The sequence below is a fragment of the Bombina bombina genome, chromosome 5 (assembly GCF_027579735.1).
Source record: "Bombina bombina isolate aBomBom1 chromosome 5, aBomBom1.pri, whole genome shotgun sequence".
Taxonomy (NCBI): domain Eukaryota; kingdom Metazoa; phylum Chordata; class Amphibia; order Anura; family Bombinatoridae; genus Bombina; species Bombina bombina.
In genome coordinates, this window is record NC_069503.1 from 995452460 (window position 1) to 995472189 (window position 19730).

General features: G+C 39.9%; 1 protein-coding gene across 1 annotated transcript in view; it reads left to right on the plus strand.

The window, feature by feature from the left end:
* The window catches only part of PTDSS1 (phosphatidylserine synthase 1), a 190170-nt gene that overhangs the window by 138614 nt on the left and 31826 nt on the right, over positions 1-19730 (plus strand). Inside the window, 3 exon segments of the mRNA XM_053715226.1 lie at positions 9940-9973; positions 9976-10007; positions 13965-14031. Of these exon segments, the coding sequence (XP_053571201.1) occupies positions 9940-9973; positions 9976-10007; positions 13965-14031 (133 nt within the window).

The following is a 19730-nucleotide window of genomic DNA, read 5'->3' on the forward strand; positions in this document are numbered from 1 at the left end:
AACACTCCCAGATGGGCTGGATAAATAGATTACCTACAAAACATTTATGCAAAGAAAAATCTAGTGTACAATGTCCCTTTAAATGGATTGGATAGAGCATGACATTTTAAACAACTTACCTTTGTTATCCATGCTTAGTTCTCTTGTTACTCTTTATTAAATAGTAATCCTCGATGAGCTCAGGAGCGTGCACGTGTCTATCGCCATCTGGCAGAAGAGTTTGCAACATTGTTTATAGCATTCTTATATATAAATGAAATCACTGCTGCTATGTAATGCTAGACACATGCATGCTCCTGAGCTTCTTTTAGCCTACCTAGCTTTACGCTTAACAAAGAATATCAAGAGAATAAGGCAAATTTCATAATAAAATTAAATCAGAAAGTTGTTTAAAATCACTTGCTCTATCTGAATCATGAAAGTTTAATTTGACTGTCCATTTAAGGCTGCTTTTGCATTCTTGTACTGGCCTGCATCTTTATTTGTGTGTTCCTTGTGTTCTTTAAAGGGACAGTATACACCAATTTTCATATAACTGCATGTAATAGACACACCTATAAAGAATAATATGCACAGATACTGATATAAATATCCTGTATAAAACCTTTTAAATACTTAGTTAGAAGCTCCCAGTTTAGTACTGTTGATGAGGTTAGGCTGGGACACCCACTGAAAGGGGCTGAGAGCAGAACCCCCCCTGCCTTTGAAAAGACCCATTGTACAAACGAAAGCAATCTGAAGTCTGTATACATCAGTCTAAATCTAAAACTCTGGGTCTTGGTTAAGAGTCAGCACAATGTTTAAAAATAAGCAAAATTATACATTTTTACAAAAACACCCCCAGATTTTATTTATGCAAAAAAAATCTAGCGTACAATCTCCCTTTTAATAAAAAAACAAAACAAAACTTTATTGCTTAAATAGGTCTGTAGCTTGTATTGTTTCTTTCAAGGACATAAAAGTCAATAGTATACCTGTGGTATAGGTGTCAATAGTTTAATAGTGTAAAAAAAAAAGCATTTATGTTGTATTATTAAAAGGATATGAAACACAATTTTTCATGATCCAGAAACAGCATGCAATTTTAAGCGACTTTCTAATTTACTTCTTTTATCAATTTTTCTTCATTCTCTTGGTATCTTTATTTGAAAACGCAGGAATGTGCACTTAGGAGCCAGCCTATATTTGGTTCAGCACTTGGGTAGCTTGTGCTGATTGGTGGCTAAATGTTGCCACCAATCAGCAAGCGTAACCAGATGCTTAACCAAAAATGGTCCGGCTCCTAAACTTACATTCCTGCTTTTACAAATAAAGATACTAAAATAACAAAGAAAAATTGATAATATAAGTAAATTAGAAAATTACTTAACATTGCATGTTCTATTTGATTTATTTAGCAAAGGGGATATCCATTTTTTCCAAAATTAAGTACTGTGATATATTTAAAAAGAGAACAAATCTTTTCATATCCCTTTTATTCCGCTCCTCCTTTCTTTTGTTTTAATAGAAGAGAACACAGATCTGCCCTTAAAGGGACAGTCAAGTCCAAAAAAAACTTTCATGATTCAAATAGAGCATGTCATTTTAAACAACTTTCCAATTTACTTTTCCTTCTTAATATAAGGAGAGTCCCTGGCTTCATTCCTTACTGTTGGGAAATACTGAACCTGGCCACCAGGAGGAGGCATAGACACCGCAGCCAAAGGCTTAAATACCTCTAGCACTTCCCCTATCCCCCAGTCATTCTTTGCCTTTCGTCACAGGAGGATGGAAGAGAGGTGTCAGAAGATTTCAGAGTTGTTCCTCAGGAGGGATATATGCCTTTCGTTATGGAACTGGAATTTTAAGTAGTCTTGTCAGCCTCTCAGTGAGAGCATTGACGAAAGTTAGAGTCTGGAGATGCAGGGAGAGTCTTACTGCAAACCCATCCAGACTGCCTGCTAACAACTCCTTAACCCCTTGAGGACTGATTACGGTCCTGAACCGTCATGACTTAAAACGAGCAGCGGGAGCGATCAGAGATCACTTCCGCCGAAATACCGCTGTTACTATCTGCCAGGCATGTGAGGCAGATAGTAACAGCCAATTATTATGTTTGTGACAGTGTTACAATATATTTTTAAACAACAATGTCCTACTTGTACTTTATAGCCCTATAACTTGCAAAAAAAAAGCATGTAAACACTGGGTGTTTTTAAACTCAGGACAAAATTTTGAATCTATTTAGCAGTTTTTTTCATTAGCTTTTGTAGATGAATAAAAGATTTTTCAACTTAAAGTAAAAAAACATGGGGTTTTTTTTTCAATTTGTCACCATATTTTATTATTTAAGAAAAAAGTAAATTATATGACATGATACACATAATGGTATGTAAAGAAAGCCCTTCTTGTCCTGAAAAAAATAATATATAATTTGTATGGGAACAGTAAATGAGTGAGAGGAAAGTTACAGCTAAACACAAAAGTGTTAAAACAGCCCTGGTCCTTAAGGGGTTAAAGGGACACTGAACCCAAATTTTTTCTTTTGTGATTCGGATAGAGCATGCAATTTTAAGTAACTTTCTAATTTAGTCCTATTATCAAATTTTCTTCATTCTCATGGTATCTTTATTTGAAATGCAAGAATGTAAGTTTAGATGCCGGATCATTTTTGGTGAACAACCTGGGTTGTTCTTGCTGATTGGTGGATAAATTCATCCACCAATAAACAAGTGCTGTCCAGAGGTCTGAACCAAAAAATAGCTTAGATGCCTTCTTTTTCAAATAAAGATAGCAAGAGAGCGAAGAAAAAATTATAATAGGAGTAAATTAGAAAGTTGCTTAAAATTACATGCTCTATCTGAATCACAAAAGAAAAAAAATTGGGTTCAGTGTCCCTTTTAAGCAACCAGTGTTGACGAGTTTTACTGTCTGCTTTCATTACTCAAGTCCATGTCAGGAGCGATGCTACAAAACTGTCACACTTGAGAGGCTGTGTTTCTGTTCCACAGCATGGATTCTGGTAAGATCATTTCAATTTTTACTTATGTTGAAATTGCTGAAGACAGGGTCACAGTGTGACTCCTTTTATCTTTACAGAATTGTGGGTTAATATCTCCTGAGGGAGGTAATTAAACAGTGGGGATTATTAAAATGTGTTCTTTGATTTATGCTGCTTTATGTGTAAGATTTATTTTGGGCTCATAGACTGTTGTTATGCGGTAAAAGAACATACAGGCGTTTTACTTTCACTTTGAACGCTGCGCAGCTTGTAGCTTGGCGGGCCTTTTCTCATAACAGGGGCAGTCCTGCATTGCGCACCACGTGACCAGGTGTGGTCACACTTTCATTTTCTCTTTACTGACCGAGCTAGCTGTCTGAGAGGTCACTTCTTCTCTGGTTGCCTTGGTATAGGAGGTGATGAGTGCCCCAGTCATTGGGGGTATAAAGGTGCTGTTTTTGTGAGAAATAAAAAGTGCATTTATTTGTATCTTACTGTTGTTAGCGCAAGCTATGGAGGATCCTGATATGCTTGAGGGTACTCCCTCTGTTCCTAATAGTAATACCTGTCTATATTGTGAGGAGGCCTTGGTGTGCCCACCCTCTCAACTATGTTCTATATGCATCAACAAGGTTATTATGTCTAAGAAGGTTAATTCCTTTAGTACGACTGAGCCGTCCACCTCTGAGGACTCGCCGTCCCGTGAGGTGCATACCTATCAATCATCTCCATTGTCAGATGCAGCTTCCCGTAGCACGCCTGATCCTCCGTCTGGAGGGAGCCTTTTACTATTAGACTTTACCGCACAGTTAAAGACGGCGGTGTCTGAGGCCCTTAGGGCTCTACCTCGCCCTGCTAAGCACAATCGAAAGGTTAAACATAGCTCTCCGGTCCAGGGGACATCCAGTGATTTGCTTGGTTTGTCTGCCTTTCAAGTATCCCAGGATGGGATGAAAATTGGGTGAAATTTCTGGATCGGAGTCTGCTACCTCTAGGCCTCCGGGTGCGGAGGAGCCAGCCTTTAGATTTAAAATTGAACACCTACGTTTTCCTCTAAATGAGGTTCTGTCGACATTAGAGGTTTCAGAGGCCAAGTTGCCTGATGAACCTTTGATCCCTTAATTAGACAGAGTGTACGAGGACAGGGTAGCCTCGCTAACATTCCTGTACCTGTAAAAATGGTGAATATTATTAAAAACAAATAGGATAGAATTGGATCTTCCTTTTCCCCTTCGCCTGCCTTTAAAAAATTATTCCCGGTCCCAGACTCTCAGCTGGAGTTGTGGGGTTCCGTCCCTAAGGTGGATGGTGCTATCTCCACGTTAGCTAAGCGTACTACTATTACTCTTGAGGATAGCTCATCTTTCATTGAGCCGATGGATAAAAAGATGGAAACATTTCTGAGAAAAATGTTTCAGCATATGGTATATTTATTTCAACCGGCAGCGGCTGTTGTCTCGGTTGCTGAAGCTGTGGCCTACTGGTGCGACTCCTTAACGGAATTAATTGAGGTGGAGGGTCCCCTTGACGTTATCCAAGGCAGAATTAAGGCTTTGAGAATTGCTAATTCTTTTATCTGTGATGCAAACATGCAGAGTATTCGCCTGAATGCTAAGATCGCTGGTTTCTCAGTGCAGATTCGTCGGGCGCTATGGCTGAAGTCCTGGTCTGAGGACATGACTTCTAAGTCGAGACTACTTTTCCTCCCTTTTAAGGTAAACATTTTATTTGTTCCAGGCCTGGACTCTATTATTTCCACAGTTACAGGGGGCAAGGGTACATCCCTACCTCAGGATAAAAAGAACAAATCTAAGGGACAAGGATCTCATTTTCGTTCTGAAAAGTCCCAACGTCAGCAGTCCTCCTCTAAGCCCGAGCAAACCAAAAGCACTTGGAAGCCGGCTCAATCCTGGAATAAATCCAAGCAGACCAAGAAGCCCACCGTGAACAAGTCGGCATGAAGGGGCAGCCCCCGATCTAAATCCGGATCGTGTAGGGGGCAGACTGTCGCTGTTTTCAGGCACTTGGTCCAGGGAAGTGCAGGATCCGTGGGTCCTGGAGGTCATAGTTAAGGGATACAAGATATGTTTCAAATCTCATCCACCCAAGGGCAGATTTCTCTTCTCAAACCTGTCTTTAAAACCAGAAAAGAGGGAAGCCTTTCTGGGTGCGTGCGGGATCTGTCCTCCTTGGGGGTCATTGTCCTGGTTCCTATTGCAGAAAGAGGTTTGGGAGTACTACTCAAACCTGTTTGTGGTCCCAAAGAAAGAGGGAACTTTCCGCCCAATTCTGGACCTAAAGTGCTTAAACAAATTTCTAAATGTCCCCTCGTTCAAGATGGAGACAATAAGGTCCATTCTTCCTCTAGTTCAGGAAGGACAGTTCATGATCACTATAGATCTGAAGGATGCCTGCCTTCACGTTCCAATCCACAGAGACCACTTCCAGTTTCTAAGGTTTGCGTACCTCGAACAGCACTTTCAGTTCATTGCACTTCCGTTTGGTCTAGCTATGGCCTAAGAATCTTTACAAAGGTTCTAGGTGCTCTCCTGGCCATTGCCAGAACCCAAGGTATAGCAGTAACTCACTACTTGGACGACATTCTGGTTCAAGTACCATCATTTCGGCTAGCAGAGGACCATTCGGTATCTCTTCTCTCTCTTCGATCACATGGATCGAAGATAAACTTAGAGAAGAGTTCTCTCAATCCAAGCACCAGGGTAGAATTCCTGGGTACTATAATAGATTCAATATCCATGAGGATATTTCTAACCGACCAGAGACGGTGCAAGCATGCTTCAGCATGTCTTGCCCTCCGTACCTCCTTAAGGCCATCTGTGACTCAGTGTATGGAGGTAATTGGTCTCATTGTGTCCAGCATGGACATAATTCCTTTTGCCAGGTTCCATCTCAGGAACAGTTGTGCATGCTGAGGCAGTGGAAAGGCGATCATTCGGATCTGTCTCAACCGATTTCCCTGGACAACCGGTCGAGAGAAACGCTCTCTTGGTGGCTCTGTCTAGATCATCTGTCCCGAGGGACATCCTTTCTGAGACTATCCTTGGAGATTGTGACTAGCGAACGCGAGCCTCTCAGGGTGGGGAGCTGTTAGAGGTGCCAAAAAGGCACAGGGCCTGTGGTCTCAGGAGGAGCGCTCCCTCCCGATCAACATTTTGGAGCTTCAAGCAATCTACAATGCTCTGAAGGCTTGGCCTCTTCTGGGTTCATCCCGGTTTATCATATTCCAATCAGACAATATAAACTCAGGGGCTTATAACATCCATTAGGGGGGAACGAGAAGCTCCCTAGCAATGAGGGAAGTATCTCGGATTCTGGAGTGGGCAGAGACCCACAGCTGTGTGCTGTCAGTGATTCACATTCCGGGTGTGGACAACTGGGAAGCAGATTTTATCAGCAGACAATCTTTTTATCCAGGGGAATGGTCTCTCCATCCCGAAGTGTTTGCGGAGATATGCTACAGGTGGGGGACGCCGGAGATAGATCTTATTGCGTCTTGTCTCAATACCAAACTACCCAGATATGGGTCGAGGTCCAGGGACCCTCAGGCAGAGCTAATAGATGCATTAGCGGTGCCTTGGAGGTTTAATCTAATCCTTTTTCCGCCATTACCACTCCTTCCTCGGGTAGTGGCCCGCATCAGGCAGGAGCAGGTGTCGGTAATACTGATTGCTCCATCGTGGCCGCGAAGGACGTGGTTTGCAGACCTAGTGAGGATGTCATCTTCTCCTCATAGGAAGTTACCTTGTTGCAGGGATCTGCTGGAGCAAGGTCCTTTTGTTCATCAAAATCTAGATTCTCTGAGGCTGACTGCGTGGATATTGAACGCTTAGTCCTAGCCAAAAGAGGTTTTCCTGAGAGAGTTAATGATACTCTCATCCAAGCTTGTAAGCCAGTTACTTGTCGCATCTATCATAAGGTGTGGAGAACCTACTTATTCTGGTGTAAAGAGCGTGGTTTTCCTTGGCATAAAGTTAAGGTTGCCAGGATTCTGTTTGTTTCTCCAGGATTGGTCTGGAGAAGGGTCTTTAGGCTTGCTCCCTGAGGGGTCGGATTTCGGCCTTGTCTGTTTTACTGCACAAGAGGCTCCCAGAGCTTCCAGATGTTCAGTCTTTTGTTAGGGCTCTGATTAGGATCAGACCTGTGTTCAGATCTCCGACTCCCCCTTGGAGTCTGAATCTGGTTCTTAAAGTTTTGCAACGGGCTCCGTTTGAGCCTATGCATGAAATTGATATTAAATTGTTGTCCTGGTAAGTTCACTTTCTACTGGCTATTGCCTCGGCGCGTAGAGTAACTGAGATTGCCGCCTTGCAATGTGAGCCTCCTTATCTGGTGTTCCATTTGCATAAGGCTGTCCTACATACTAAGCTCCCTAAGGTTGTGTCAGACCGCAACATCAATCAAGAGATTGTGGTCCCTTCTTTGTGTCCTAATCCTTCTTCTTTGAAGGAACATTTACTTTATAACGTCTTCCTTGTTTGTGGCATATTCTGGGAAGCGCAAGGGGTCAGAAGGTCTCTTCGACTTCTTTATCCTTTTGGTTGAAGAGTCTTATCCGCTTAGCCTATGAAACAGCTGGACATAGACCTCCACAGAGAATTATGGCTTATTCTACTAGAGCAGTGGCTTCCTCTTGGACCTTTAAGAACGAGGCCTCTATGGATCAGATTTATAAGGCGCCTACCTAGTCTTCCTTACACACTTTTTTTCTAAATTCTACAAGTTTGATGTTTTTGCTTCAGCTGAAGCAGCCTTCGGGAGAAAGATTTTGCAGGCTGTGGTGCCCTCAGATTAGGGTCTGCTTCTTTTTTTGTCCCTCCCATTATCATTCAGTGTCTAGAGCTTGGGTATAAGTTTCCCAACAGTAAGGAATAAAGCCTTGGACTATCCTTATATTAAGAAGGAAAACATAAATTATGTTTACCAGATAATTTCATTTCCTTCTGTATAAGGAGAGCCCGTCCGTGTTTTTCCGTTTAGGCGGACCCCTACATTTTGTGTTTTCTGCTGGCGCCTTTTTATACCCTGATATTTCTCCTACTGTTCCTTGTTTCTTCGGCAGAATGACTGGGGGATAGGGGAAGTGGGAGAGGTATTTAAACCTTTGGCTGGGGTGTCTTTGCCTCCTCCTGGTGGCCAGGTTTAGTATTTCCCAACAGTAAAGAATTAAACTGTGGACTCTCCTTATACAGAAGGAAATTAAATTATCTTGTAAGCATAATTTATGTTTTATCACCAATTGTGCTTTGTTCTCTTGGTATTCTTAATTAAAAGCTAAACCGAGGAGGTTCATATTCTAATTTCTTAGACCTTGAAGGCCGCCTCTAATCTAAATACATTTTGACAGTTTTTCACCACTAGAGGACATTGGTTCATGTGTTTCATATAGATAAGATTGAGCTCAATGCACAGTGAATTTACAGAGGAGTGAGCACTGATTAGCTAAATGCAAGCCTGTCAAAAGAACTGAAATAAGGTGTAGTCTGCAGAGGCTTAGCTACAAGGTAATTACATAGGTAAAACGTGTATTATTATAACTGTGTTGGTTATACAAAACTCGGGAATGGGTTAATTAAAAGGATTATCTATCTTTTAAAACAACAAAAATTCTGGTGTTGATTGTCCCTTTAAATCCGCTTTACATAATTGTATTGAACCATACTTGCTATGTTGCCATGTCCATTCATGATGACCGTTTATGTAAAAGGATGCTTACCTCAGTTTCAATCCATACCACCCACGTTTAGGCTTCTCAGGTGTGCTACAAATCCTTTTTTCATTTTAAGGTTTTGTTTGTTCAATTTTGCACAAGACCATTTAAGCTGTGTTTTATATCCTAATGGGGCCAATATGGTGTTCTGCAACCCCATTGGTGTGTTTTAATTATATTTGTGAGTCTGTCATATTGGGAAGCATTATGAAATCAGCTCAGTTAATTTAAGAAAGATAAGCTTTTTAGGAGTCCTATCTTCTAATAAATGGATCTAAAAGACTGTGGTTCACATTTATTCCATCTTGTGCAGATTCAATCTAACAACATAATTGTGTTTGGTCAGATTAACTAATGTCACCAGCTGGGTTGTGCATTGCAGGTCTGCTTTGTTATAAGTTGTTTGATTTTTAATGTAGACCAACATCAGCTTGAAAATGATCTCAGTTCTTCACATTTCAGGACCCCCAAACACTTTTTCTAATTCTTCAGAGTATTCATCCAAGAGATGGATTTTTTTTCTGTAATCTGGGAAATCCAGAAATAGATCTAATGTCAACAAAGGAAGATTAAAGAATAGACACTAAGACAAGGTCCAGCATTGGACCAGAAACATGTATGTTTGGAAATTTTCAATTACTTGAAGGTTCAGACTAATGTTCTCTGCTCTCTGTTTGTGATACTAATGATAAATCAGGACTCTTCTGGCTTCAAAGTGTCTACAAGATCCTTGGTTTTCAAATGTAATTCTTTTTGCATAACATAATTACTGGTTGCTTCTTCAGTAAGTTTTGCTTATTTCTAAAGAACATTGTGATGATTTTCAGACTCCTAACCAAGCCCCAAAGTTTTAGATGTATACTGATGTATACAGACTTCAGATTGTTTCTATTTGTATAATGGGACTATTCATATGCAGGGGAGGGTATGTTCTCAGCCCCTTTCAGTTGGTTTTCCAGCCTAACCTCATCAACCGTGCTAAATTGGAAGCTTCTAAGTAAGTTTTTAAAAGGTTTCATAGTGGATTTTTATATCAGTATCTGTGCATATTATTCTTTATAGTAGTGTCTATTACATACAGCTAAATTAAAATTGGTGTATACTGTTCCTTTAATATTTTGGTGAAGCAGTGAAATGCAGGCATTTGCTCTTATTAAAAAAAAAATAACTTTTAATATTTGATTCTTTCAAATGATGATTTATGTGTTCTTTCTTTTTTTTTATCATGCAGGCGATCACTACGTTCTTGTGCCTGTATGGCATGGTATGTTTGCTGATCATTATGGTGAAAGACAAAAGGTATTTTTGTAAAAGAAAAAAAAAAGTTGTTTGTTTATAATAAATGAGAAGTAAATCCCTAAGTTTTACATTATGCGTTTAAATAATATAACAGTACAACCAGGGCAAACTTACATGAAGATATAAATAGAATTACAATGAAAGTTAGGAGTCATTTCCCAGAGTTTGTCCAGTTCTTCCATTAGATGTAGGTTATATTTGAAGTTAATTTTGTGAAATGCAGCGGAGAAATATTGTCCCATAGCTTGTAATTACAGCTTAATGCTGCGCTAAGAACTTTCATCATTACCCTTTAAAACTATACTGAAGTTCATATAAGATCAAAGTCTTTGCTACCGTTAGATCAAAGCCATTCATTATTTTGAAGAATGTGTAAGCAGATTAAATTGAAATAAATGGAAGCGCAGATAGATATTTGATAAGGTTAACATTATTTAGGGTTTTATATCTCTTTTTCACTATTGGACTAATCACTTCATATTGACCAAGCAAAACAACATTTCTTTATTGTTAAGTTGTTTTGGTGGCTCTGCGTGGGAGTCACTCATCCTGTGCAGAAGTTGTACCTTTGAATTGCTACATAAAAGCAAAGTTCAGGATTTTGTTTGAATTTAAAGGGACATGAAACCCAAAACATTTTCTTTTATGATTCAGATAGAGCATGCAATTTTAAACAACTTTGTATTTTACTTTTATTATAATTTTTTGTTCTCTTGGTATCGTTTGTTGAAAAACAGGGACGTAATGCTTAGGAGTCTGCTTATTTCTGAAGCACTATATAGCAGCAGTTTTACAAGAATGATATCCATTTGCAAAAGAACTAAATGGCACAGCACTATTTCCTGCCATGTAATGCTCCAGATGCCGACCTATTTATCTCTTCAACAAAGAATTCCATAGGAACAAAGCAAATTTGATACTAGAAGTAAATTAGAAACATTTTTTAAATGGTATGCTCTGTATGAATCACGAAATAACATTTTGGGTTTCATATCCCTTTAAAATGGACAAGATTTAGATAGAGCATGTAATTTTAAAGATATTTTAAATATATATTTTTATCCTTTGTTGAAGAGCATATTTAGAGCAGGAACTGGCACATGTACTAAGCACTAAATGGTGCAGTGTTTGTACGAGCATTTAACAGTTATACATTGTTAAAGGGCCAGTGATCACCAGAATTTTTGTTTGTTTAAAAAGATAAATAATCCCTTTATTACCCATTCCCTAGTTTGGAAAATCAACAGAGTTATATAAATACACTTTTTACCTCTGTAATTACCTTGTATCTAAGTCTCTGCAAACTGCCCCCTTACTTCATTTCTTTTGACAGACTTAGCCAATCAGTGCTCACTCCTAGGTAACCTCACGTGCATGAGCTCAATGTTATCTATATGAAACACATGAACTAGCGCCCTTTAGTGGTGAAAAACTGTCAAAATGCACTCAGATTAGAGGCGGCCTTCAAGGTCTAAGAAATTAGCATATGAACCTTCTAGGTTTAGCTTTCAACTAAGAATACCAAGAGAGCAAAGCAAAATTGGTGATAAAAGTAAATTGGAAAGTTGTTTGCATGCCCTATTTGAATCATTAAATTTTTTGGGGGGACTTGACCGTCCCTTTAAGCACTAGAGAAAAGCAGCATTTAGAACAATGCACTCTTTTCAACCTACCTAGATATGCTCTACAACAAAGAATACCAACAGAACAAAGTATATTTCACAATATAAGTGAATTAAAAATATATTTAAAATGACATGCTATATCCTGATCTTGAAAAAAAAAGACTCATGTCCCCTTTAACGCGTGTGTTTTTTGTCTGGAACAAAAAAAAGCAGTATTGCACTTAGTACTAACTTCTAGGTATTTCTTACTATTGCTCACTAAGCATTAGCAGGAAGTACCTATCAACCAATGGCCATTAACAGGAAGTAAAGATCGTCCACTGAGCATCAATAGCGAATACACAACTGATACAACTGTATTTGTTTCAATTTACATTTTTAAAAACCTTTACTACACATTTCAAATAAAATAATTAAAATGAGTTAAAGGGACACTGAACCCAAATTTTTTCTTTTGTGATTCAGATAGAGCATGCAATTTTAAGCAATTTCTAATTTACTCCTATTATAAACTGTTCTTCATTCTCTTGGTATTTTTATTTTAAAATCAAGAATGTAAGTTTAGATGCCGGCCCATTTTGGTGAACAACCTGGGTTGTTCTTGCTGATTGGTGGATAAATTCATCCACCAATAAACCAGTGCTGTCCAAGGTTCTGGACTTTATTTTTCAAATAAAGATAGCAAGAGAATAAAGAAAAATTGATAATAGGAGTAAATTAGAAAGTTGCTTAAAATTGCATGCTCTATCTGAATCACAAAAGAAAAAAAATTGGGTTCAGTGTCCCTTTAAAATTTTGTTGCTTCATATGAATACAGACTTTTTTTTAAGCATATGGCCTTCAAAAAGTTCAGAGCTTTTCTAATCAATATGAACTTTATTTTTTAAATTCTCTGGATATTTTGTTCTATCATTCCTTTTATTCCTTTCAATACAATGTTGAAACTGATGAATAAGGTGAATGTCACAGCATAATACATGCTTATTATGTGAGATAAGATCTTTAGCTTTAAATTCTCTATCTTAAAGGGATAGTAACACCTTGTAATTTACCAGATATTTCTGTTGTCTTGCTATAGGATACCATGTCCACCAAGTCTAAAATTTTTTAAATCAAGTTATCATTGTGTTTGCAGCATTTGTTTCTGAATAGTCAAACTCCACCCATAATTTGTCTTACTTGGAAAAGCCAATCCAAGCTTTAGTCAGCAGACAACCGTTCTAGCCACAATCATATTGCTAGTATAAAGTTAATTGTTCTGCTGTTGTTAACTGTTAAAGCCAATAAGGGAAAGATATGTAGCAATATTCACTAGACGTGCATTTGGTTACTTTGTTAAAATCCGAATGCAGAAGACAATCTTTCGTGGATTTCGGCTCTTTTTGCAGACGGATTTCTTGTGAAGGTTCAATACACCAAGATCTGTGCACATCCAGATCTTAGCGTGTTGAATTTCACAAGAATAAATCTGGCTCCGAAAAGCCAAATGACACGAGTGGCTGCCTTCTTCCGTATTCGGATCCTAACAAAAGTTCTGAATGCACATGTCTAGTGAGCACTGTGAGAAGTCTGCAGAGTGCTTTATCTGGCTTGATATTCAAAGAAGACACAATTTTCAGAACTAAATTATATGGAAAGGGGCAAAATAAAAAAAGTTTATTGTAAAGTTGTTTTTATATTTAATATACCTCAAGGTGTTTATTGTCCCTTTTTAAGTAAAATTATTTTATTAATTCGAAACCTGCAATTTTAAAGGGACAGTCTAGTCAAAATTATACTTTCATGATTCAGATAGAGCATGCAATTTTAAGCAACTTTCTCATTTACTCCTATTAATTTTTCTTTGTTCTCTTGGTATCTTTATTTGAAAAAAATAAAGAATATACGCTTAAGGACCGGACGATTTTTAGTTTAGCACCTGGGTAGCGCTTGCTGATTGGTGGCTACATTTAGATATCGATCAGCAAGTGCTACCCAGGTGCTGAACCAAAAATGGGCCGGCTCCTAAGCTTATATTATTGCTTTTTCAAATAAAGATTCCAAGAGAATGAAGAAAAATTGATAATAGGAGTAAATTAGAAAGTTGCTTAAAATTGCATGCTTTGTCTGAATCATGAAAGTTTAATTTTGACTAGACAGTCCCTTTAAAACACACAGCTATTTTGTGTGTTACATAAAACACCTAAATACTGATAGGTAATTGGCATTGACATAAGCAGGCCGTTGATAACTGCAGTGAGCACAACATCTCATGCTATTTATAAAATAGGCAAATTAAACTTCTAGACATTTATATAACCAGCCTTGAAACCAATTATTTCTGGTCTTTCAGACTTATTCAGAGTGTGAAGACAGCACTTACAACACAGATGTCCCCTGGCACCATTCTGAGAAGTCCGGTATGTATCCTGCAAATTGCTATTTAGATGTATGTGCGAAATAGGCACAAATTTTATAGTGGAGCAAAGATAAATACACAAAACAGACAGATGTTGAAGATAATATTGTTAAAGGGACATTCCAGCCAAAATTTGAATTCACATGGATACATTTCACTTTTGAATAGAAGCCTTTTTGTAATATAAATGTATCAGCAAAAATGCTTCTAATAAAAGCTACAGCTGTTTTATAAGTGTGTTTAAGTATGCACCGTGCACCAGCATTTTAAATATGGCACTTAGAGAGCCTAAGGTGCTTGTACCATCTGGTAATGACTCAATTTAATAATTGCTGACATGATACAAGCCCCACTGGTGCTCTGAGCAGCTGCAGTATTTAAAATGCTGGTGCACTGAGAATATCCAGCTATGCTTCACATGCACGTGCAGAGGAAAATGCTAACAATAAAACAGTGATAACCTTTTACTATAAGCATTTTTGCCAATACATGTATATTGCAAATAGGTTTCTATTCAAAAATGTAATTAATGTGCATTTAAATTTTGACCGTAATGTCCCTTTAAGTTTGTCCTTTGGGTGGAGATGCAAAGCATATATTAATTCATTAAAGGGCATTAAGGCAGATGCTGGAAGACGGCATTAAAAAAAAGGGTTTTCTTTGTGTTTTTGCATGAGCACCACAAGTGCAGTGCAGATTATTTATCCACTGTGCACCGGGCAATCAAAGCCTGGACATATGCACCCAGCATCAATGATATTATTACCAAATATAATAAATTTGTATTTTTCTTATATGGGTTCTTATTATATTTCTCCAACATAGGTGTGTCCCGGTCCACGGCGTCATCCTTACTTGTGGGATATTCTCTTTCCCCAACAGGAAATGGCAAAGAGCCCAGCAAAGCTGGTCACATGATCCCTCCTAGGCTCCGCCTACCCCAGTCATTCTCTTTGCCGTTGTACAGGCAACATCTCCACGGAGATGGCTTAGAGTTTTTTAGTGTTTAACTGTAGTTTTTATTATTCAATCAAGAGTTTGTTATTTTAAAATAGTGCTGGTATGTACTATTTACTCAGAAACAGAAAAGAGATGAAGATTTCTGTTTGTATGAGGAAAATGATTTTAGCAACCGTCACTAAAATCCATGGCTGTTCCCCCCACAGGACTGTTGAGAGCAATTAAACTTCAGTTTGGGGGAACAGTGAGCAGTCTCTTGCTGCTTGAGGTATGGAACACATTCTAACAAGACGATGTAATGCTGGAAGCTGTTCATTTTTCCCTATGGAGCCGGTAGGCCCATGTTTAGTACGATTGTTAAATAAGGGCTTCAAAAAGGGCTTATTAAGACTGTAGACTTTTTCTGGGCTAATCGATCATTATTAACACATATTTAGCCTTGAGGAATCATTTTATCTGGGTATTTTGATATAATAATATCGGCAGGCACTGTTTTAGACACCTTATTCTTTAGGGGCGTTTCCCAAAGCATAGGCAGAGCCTATTTTCGCGCCGGTGTTGCGCACTTGTTTTTGAGAGGCATGGCATGCAGTCCGCATGTGAGAGGAGCTCTGATACTTAGAAAAGACTTCTGAAGGCGTCATTTGGTATCGTATTCCCCTTGGGGCTTGGTTGGGTCTCAGCAAAGCAGATACCAGGGACTGTAAAGGGGTTTAAAGTTCAAAAACGGCTCCGGTTCCGATATTTTAAGGTTAAAGCTTCCAAATTTGGTGTGCAATACTTTTAAGGCTTTAAGACACTGTGGTGAAAATTTGGTGAATTTTGAACAATTCCTTCATGTTTTTCGCAATTGCAGTAATTAAAGTGTGTTCAGGTTTAAAATTTAAAGTGACAGTAACGGTTTTATTTTAAAACGTTTTTTGTACTTTGTTATCAAGTTTATGCCTGTTTAACATGTCTGAACTACCCAGATAGACTGTGTTCTGAATGTGGGGAAGGCCAGAATTCCTATTCATTTAAATAAATGTGATTATGTGACAATGACAATGATGCCCAAGATGATTCCTCAAGTGAGGGGAGTAAGCATGGTACTGCATCATTCCTCTCTTCGTCTACACGAGTCTTGCCCACTCAGGAGGCCCCTAGTACATCTAGCGCGCCAATACTCCTTACTATGCAACAATTAACGGCTGTAATGGATAATTCTGTCAAAAACATTTAGCCAAATGAACACTTTAGTCAGCGGTAAGCGCGACTGCTCTGTTTTAGATACTGAAGAGCATGACGACGCTGATAATAATATTTCTGAAGGGCCCCTAACCAGTCTGAATGGGGCCAGGGAGGTTTTGGTCTGAGGGAGAAATTACTGATTCAGGAAACATTTCTCAACAAGCTGAACCTTGATGTGATTGCATTTAATTTAAGTTGGAACATCTCCGCATTCTGCTTAAGGAGGTATTATCCACTCTGGATGATTGTGACAAGTTGGTCATCCCAGAGAAACTATGTAAAATGGACAAGTTCCTAGAGGTGCCGGGGCTCCCAGAAGCTTTTCCTATACCCAAGCGGGTGGCGGACATTGTTAATAAAGAATGGGAAAGGCCCGGTATTCCTTTTGTCCCTCCCCCATATTTAAATTTTTTTTTTCCTATGGTCGGACCCCCAGAAAGGACTTATGGCAGACAGTCCCCAAGGTCGAGGGAGCGGTTTTCCACTTTAAACAAACGCACCACTATACCCATAGAGGAATGTTGTGCTTTCAAAGATCCTATGGATAAAAAATTAGAAGGTTTGCTTAAAAAGATGTTTGTTCATGCAGGGTTACCTTCTACAACCAATTTTCATGCATTGTCCCTGTCGCTACAGCCGCATGTTTCTGGTTCGATGAGCTGATAAAGGCGGTCGATAGTGATTCTCCTCCTTATTGAGGAGATTATGGACAGAATCAAAGCTCTCAAATTGGCTAAATTCTTTCAGCCCTAGACGCCCACTTTGCAATTGGCTAGGTTAGCGGCTAAGAATTCTGGGTTATGCTATTGTGGCGCGCAGAGGCGCTTTGGTTGAAATCTTGGTCGGCTGATGCGTTCTTTCCAAGAACAAGCTACTTACATTCCTTTCAAGGGGAAAACGCTGTTTGCCCTGACTTGAAAGAGATTATCTCTGATATCACTGGGGGTAAGGGCCACGCCCTTCCTCAGATCGGCCTTTCAAGGCAAATAAATTAAACCTAATTTTCGTCCCTTTCGTAGAAACGGACCAGCCCAAAGTGCTACGTCCTCTAAGCAAGAGGGTAATACTTCTCAAGCCAAGCCAGCTTGGAGACCAATGCAAGGCTGGAACAAGGGTAAGCAGGCCAAGAAATCCTTGGGCGCTAGAAATAGTCTCCCAAGGTTATCTTCTGGAATTCAAGGGACTATTCCCCCCAAGGGGGAGGTTCCACAGGTCTCAGTTGTCTTCAGACCACATAAAAAGACAGAGCATTCTTACATTGTGTAGGAAGACCTGTTAAAAATGGGAGTGATTCATCCTGTTCCATTAAGAGAACAAGGGATGGGGTTCTACTCCAATCTGTTTATAGTTCCCAAAAAAGAGGGAACGTTCAGACCAATCTAGATCTCAAGATCTTAAACAAGTTTCTCAAGGTTCCATCAATCAGGATGGAAACCATTCGAACTATTCTTCCTTCCATCCAGGAAGGTCAATTCATGACCACGGGTGGATTTAAAGGATGCGTATCTACATATTCCTATCCAGATAGGAACATCATCGGTTCCTGAGGTTCGCATTCCTGGACAAACATTACCAGTTCGTGGCGCTTCCTTTCGGATTAGCCACTGCTCCAAGGATTTTCACAAAGGTACTAGGGTCCCTTCTAGCTGTGCTAAGACCAAGGGGCATTGCGTGTAGTACCTTTACTTGGACGACATTCTGATTCAAGCGTCGTCCCTTCCTCAAGCAAAGGCTCAACACGGACATTGTCCTGGCCTTTCTCAGATCTCATCGGATGGAAAGTGAACGTGGAAAAGAGTTCTCTATCTCCGTCAACAAGGGTTCCCTTCTTGGGAACAATAATAGACTCCTTAGAAATGAGGATTTTTCTGACAGAGGCCAGAAAAACAAAACTTCTAGACTCTTCGGATACTTCATTCCGTTCCTCTTCCTTCCATAGCGCAGTGCATGGAAGTGATCGATGGTAGCGGCAATGGACATAGTTCCTTTTGCACGCATTTCATCTAAGACCATTACAACTGTGCATGCTCAGTCAGTGGAATGGGGACTATACAGACTTGTCTCCGAAGATACAAGTAAATCAGAGACCAGAGACTCACTCCGTTGGTGGCTGTCCCTGGACAACCTGTCCACGAGGGATGACATTCCGCAGACCAGAGTGGGTCATTGTCACGACCGACGCCAGTCTGATGGGCTGGGGCGCGGTCCTGGGATCCCTGAAAGCTCAGGGTCTTTGGTCTCGGGTAGAAATCTCTTCTACCGATAAAATATTCTGAACTGAGAGCGATATTCAATGCTCTCAAGGCGTGGCCTTCAGCTAGCGAGGGCCAAGTTCATACGGTTTACAATCAGACAACATGACAACTGTTGCGTACTCAACCATCAGGGGGGAACAAGGAGTTCCCTGGCGATGGAAGAAGTGACCAAAATCATTCTATGGGCGGATTTTCCACTCCTGCCACCTGTCTGCTATCCACATCCCAGGAGTGGAAAATTGGGAAGCGGATTTTTCTGAGTCGTCAGACATTGCATCCCGGGGGTGTGGGAACTCCATCCGGAAATCTTTGCCCAAGTCACTCAGCTGTGGGGCATTCCAGACATGGATCTGATGGCCTCTCGTCAGAACTTCAAAGTTCCTTGCTACGGGTCCAGATCCAGGGATCCCAAGGCGGCTCTAGTGGATGCACTAGTAGCACCTTGACCTTCAACTAGCTTATGTGTTCCCGCCGTTTCCTCTCATCCCCAGGCTGGTAGCCAGGATCAATCAGGAGAGGGCGTCGGTGATCTTGATAGCTCCTAGCGTGGCCACGCAGGACTTGGTATGCAGATCTGGTGAATATGTCATCGGCTCCACCTTGGAAGCTAACCTTTGAGACGAGACCTTCTTGTTCATGGGTCCGTTCGAACATCCGAATCTGGTTTCACTCCAGCTGACTGCTTGGAGATTGAACGCATTGATCTTATCGAAGCGAGGGTTCTCAGATCCTGTTATCGATACTCTTGTTCAGGCCAGAAAAGCCTGTAACTAGAAAGATTTACCACAAAATTTGGAAAAAAAATATATCTGTTGGTGTGAATCTAAAGGATTCCCTTGGACAAGGTTAAGATTCCTAGGATTCTATCCTTCCTTCAAGAAGGATTGGAAAAAGGTTTATCTGCAAGTTCCCTGAAGGGACGATTTCGCCTTGTCTGTGTTACTTCACAAAAAAGCTGGCCGCCTGTGCCAGATGTTCAAGCTTTTGTTCAGGCTCTGGTTAGAATTAAGCCTGGTTTACAAACCTTTGACTCCTCCTTGGAGTCTCAATTTAGTTCTTTCAGTTCTTCAGGGGGTTCCGTTTGAACCCTTACATTCCGTTGATATTAAGTTATTATCTTGGAAAGTTTTGTTTTTAGTTGCAATTTCTTCTGCTAGAAGAGTTTCAGAATTATCTGCTCTGCAGTGTTCTCCTCCTTATCTGGTGTTCCATGCAGATAAGGTGGTTTTACGTACTAAACCTGGTTTTCTTCCCC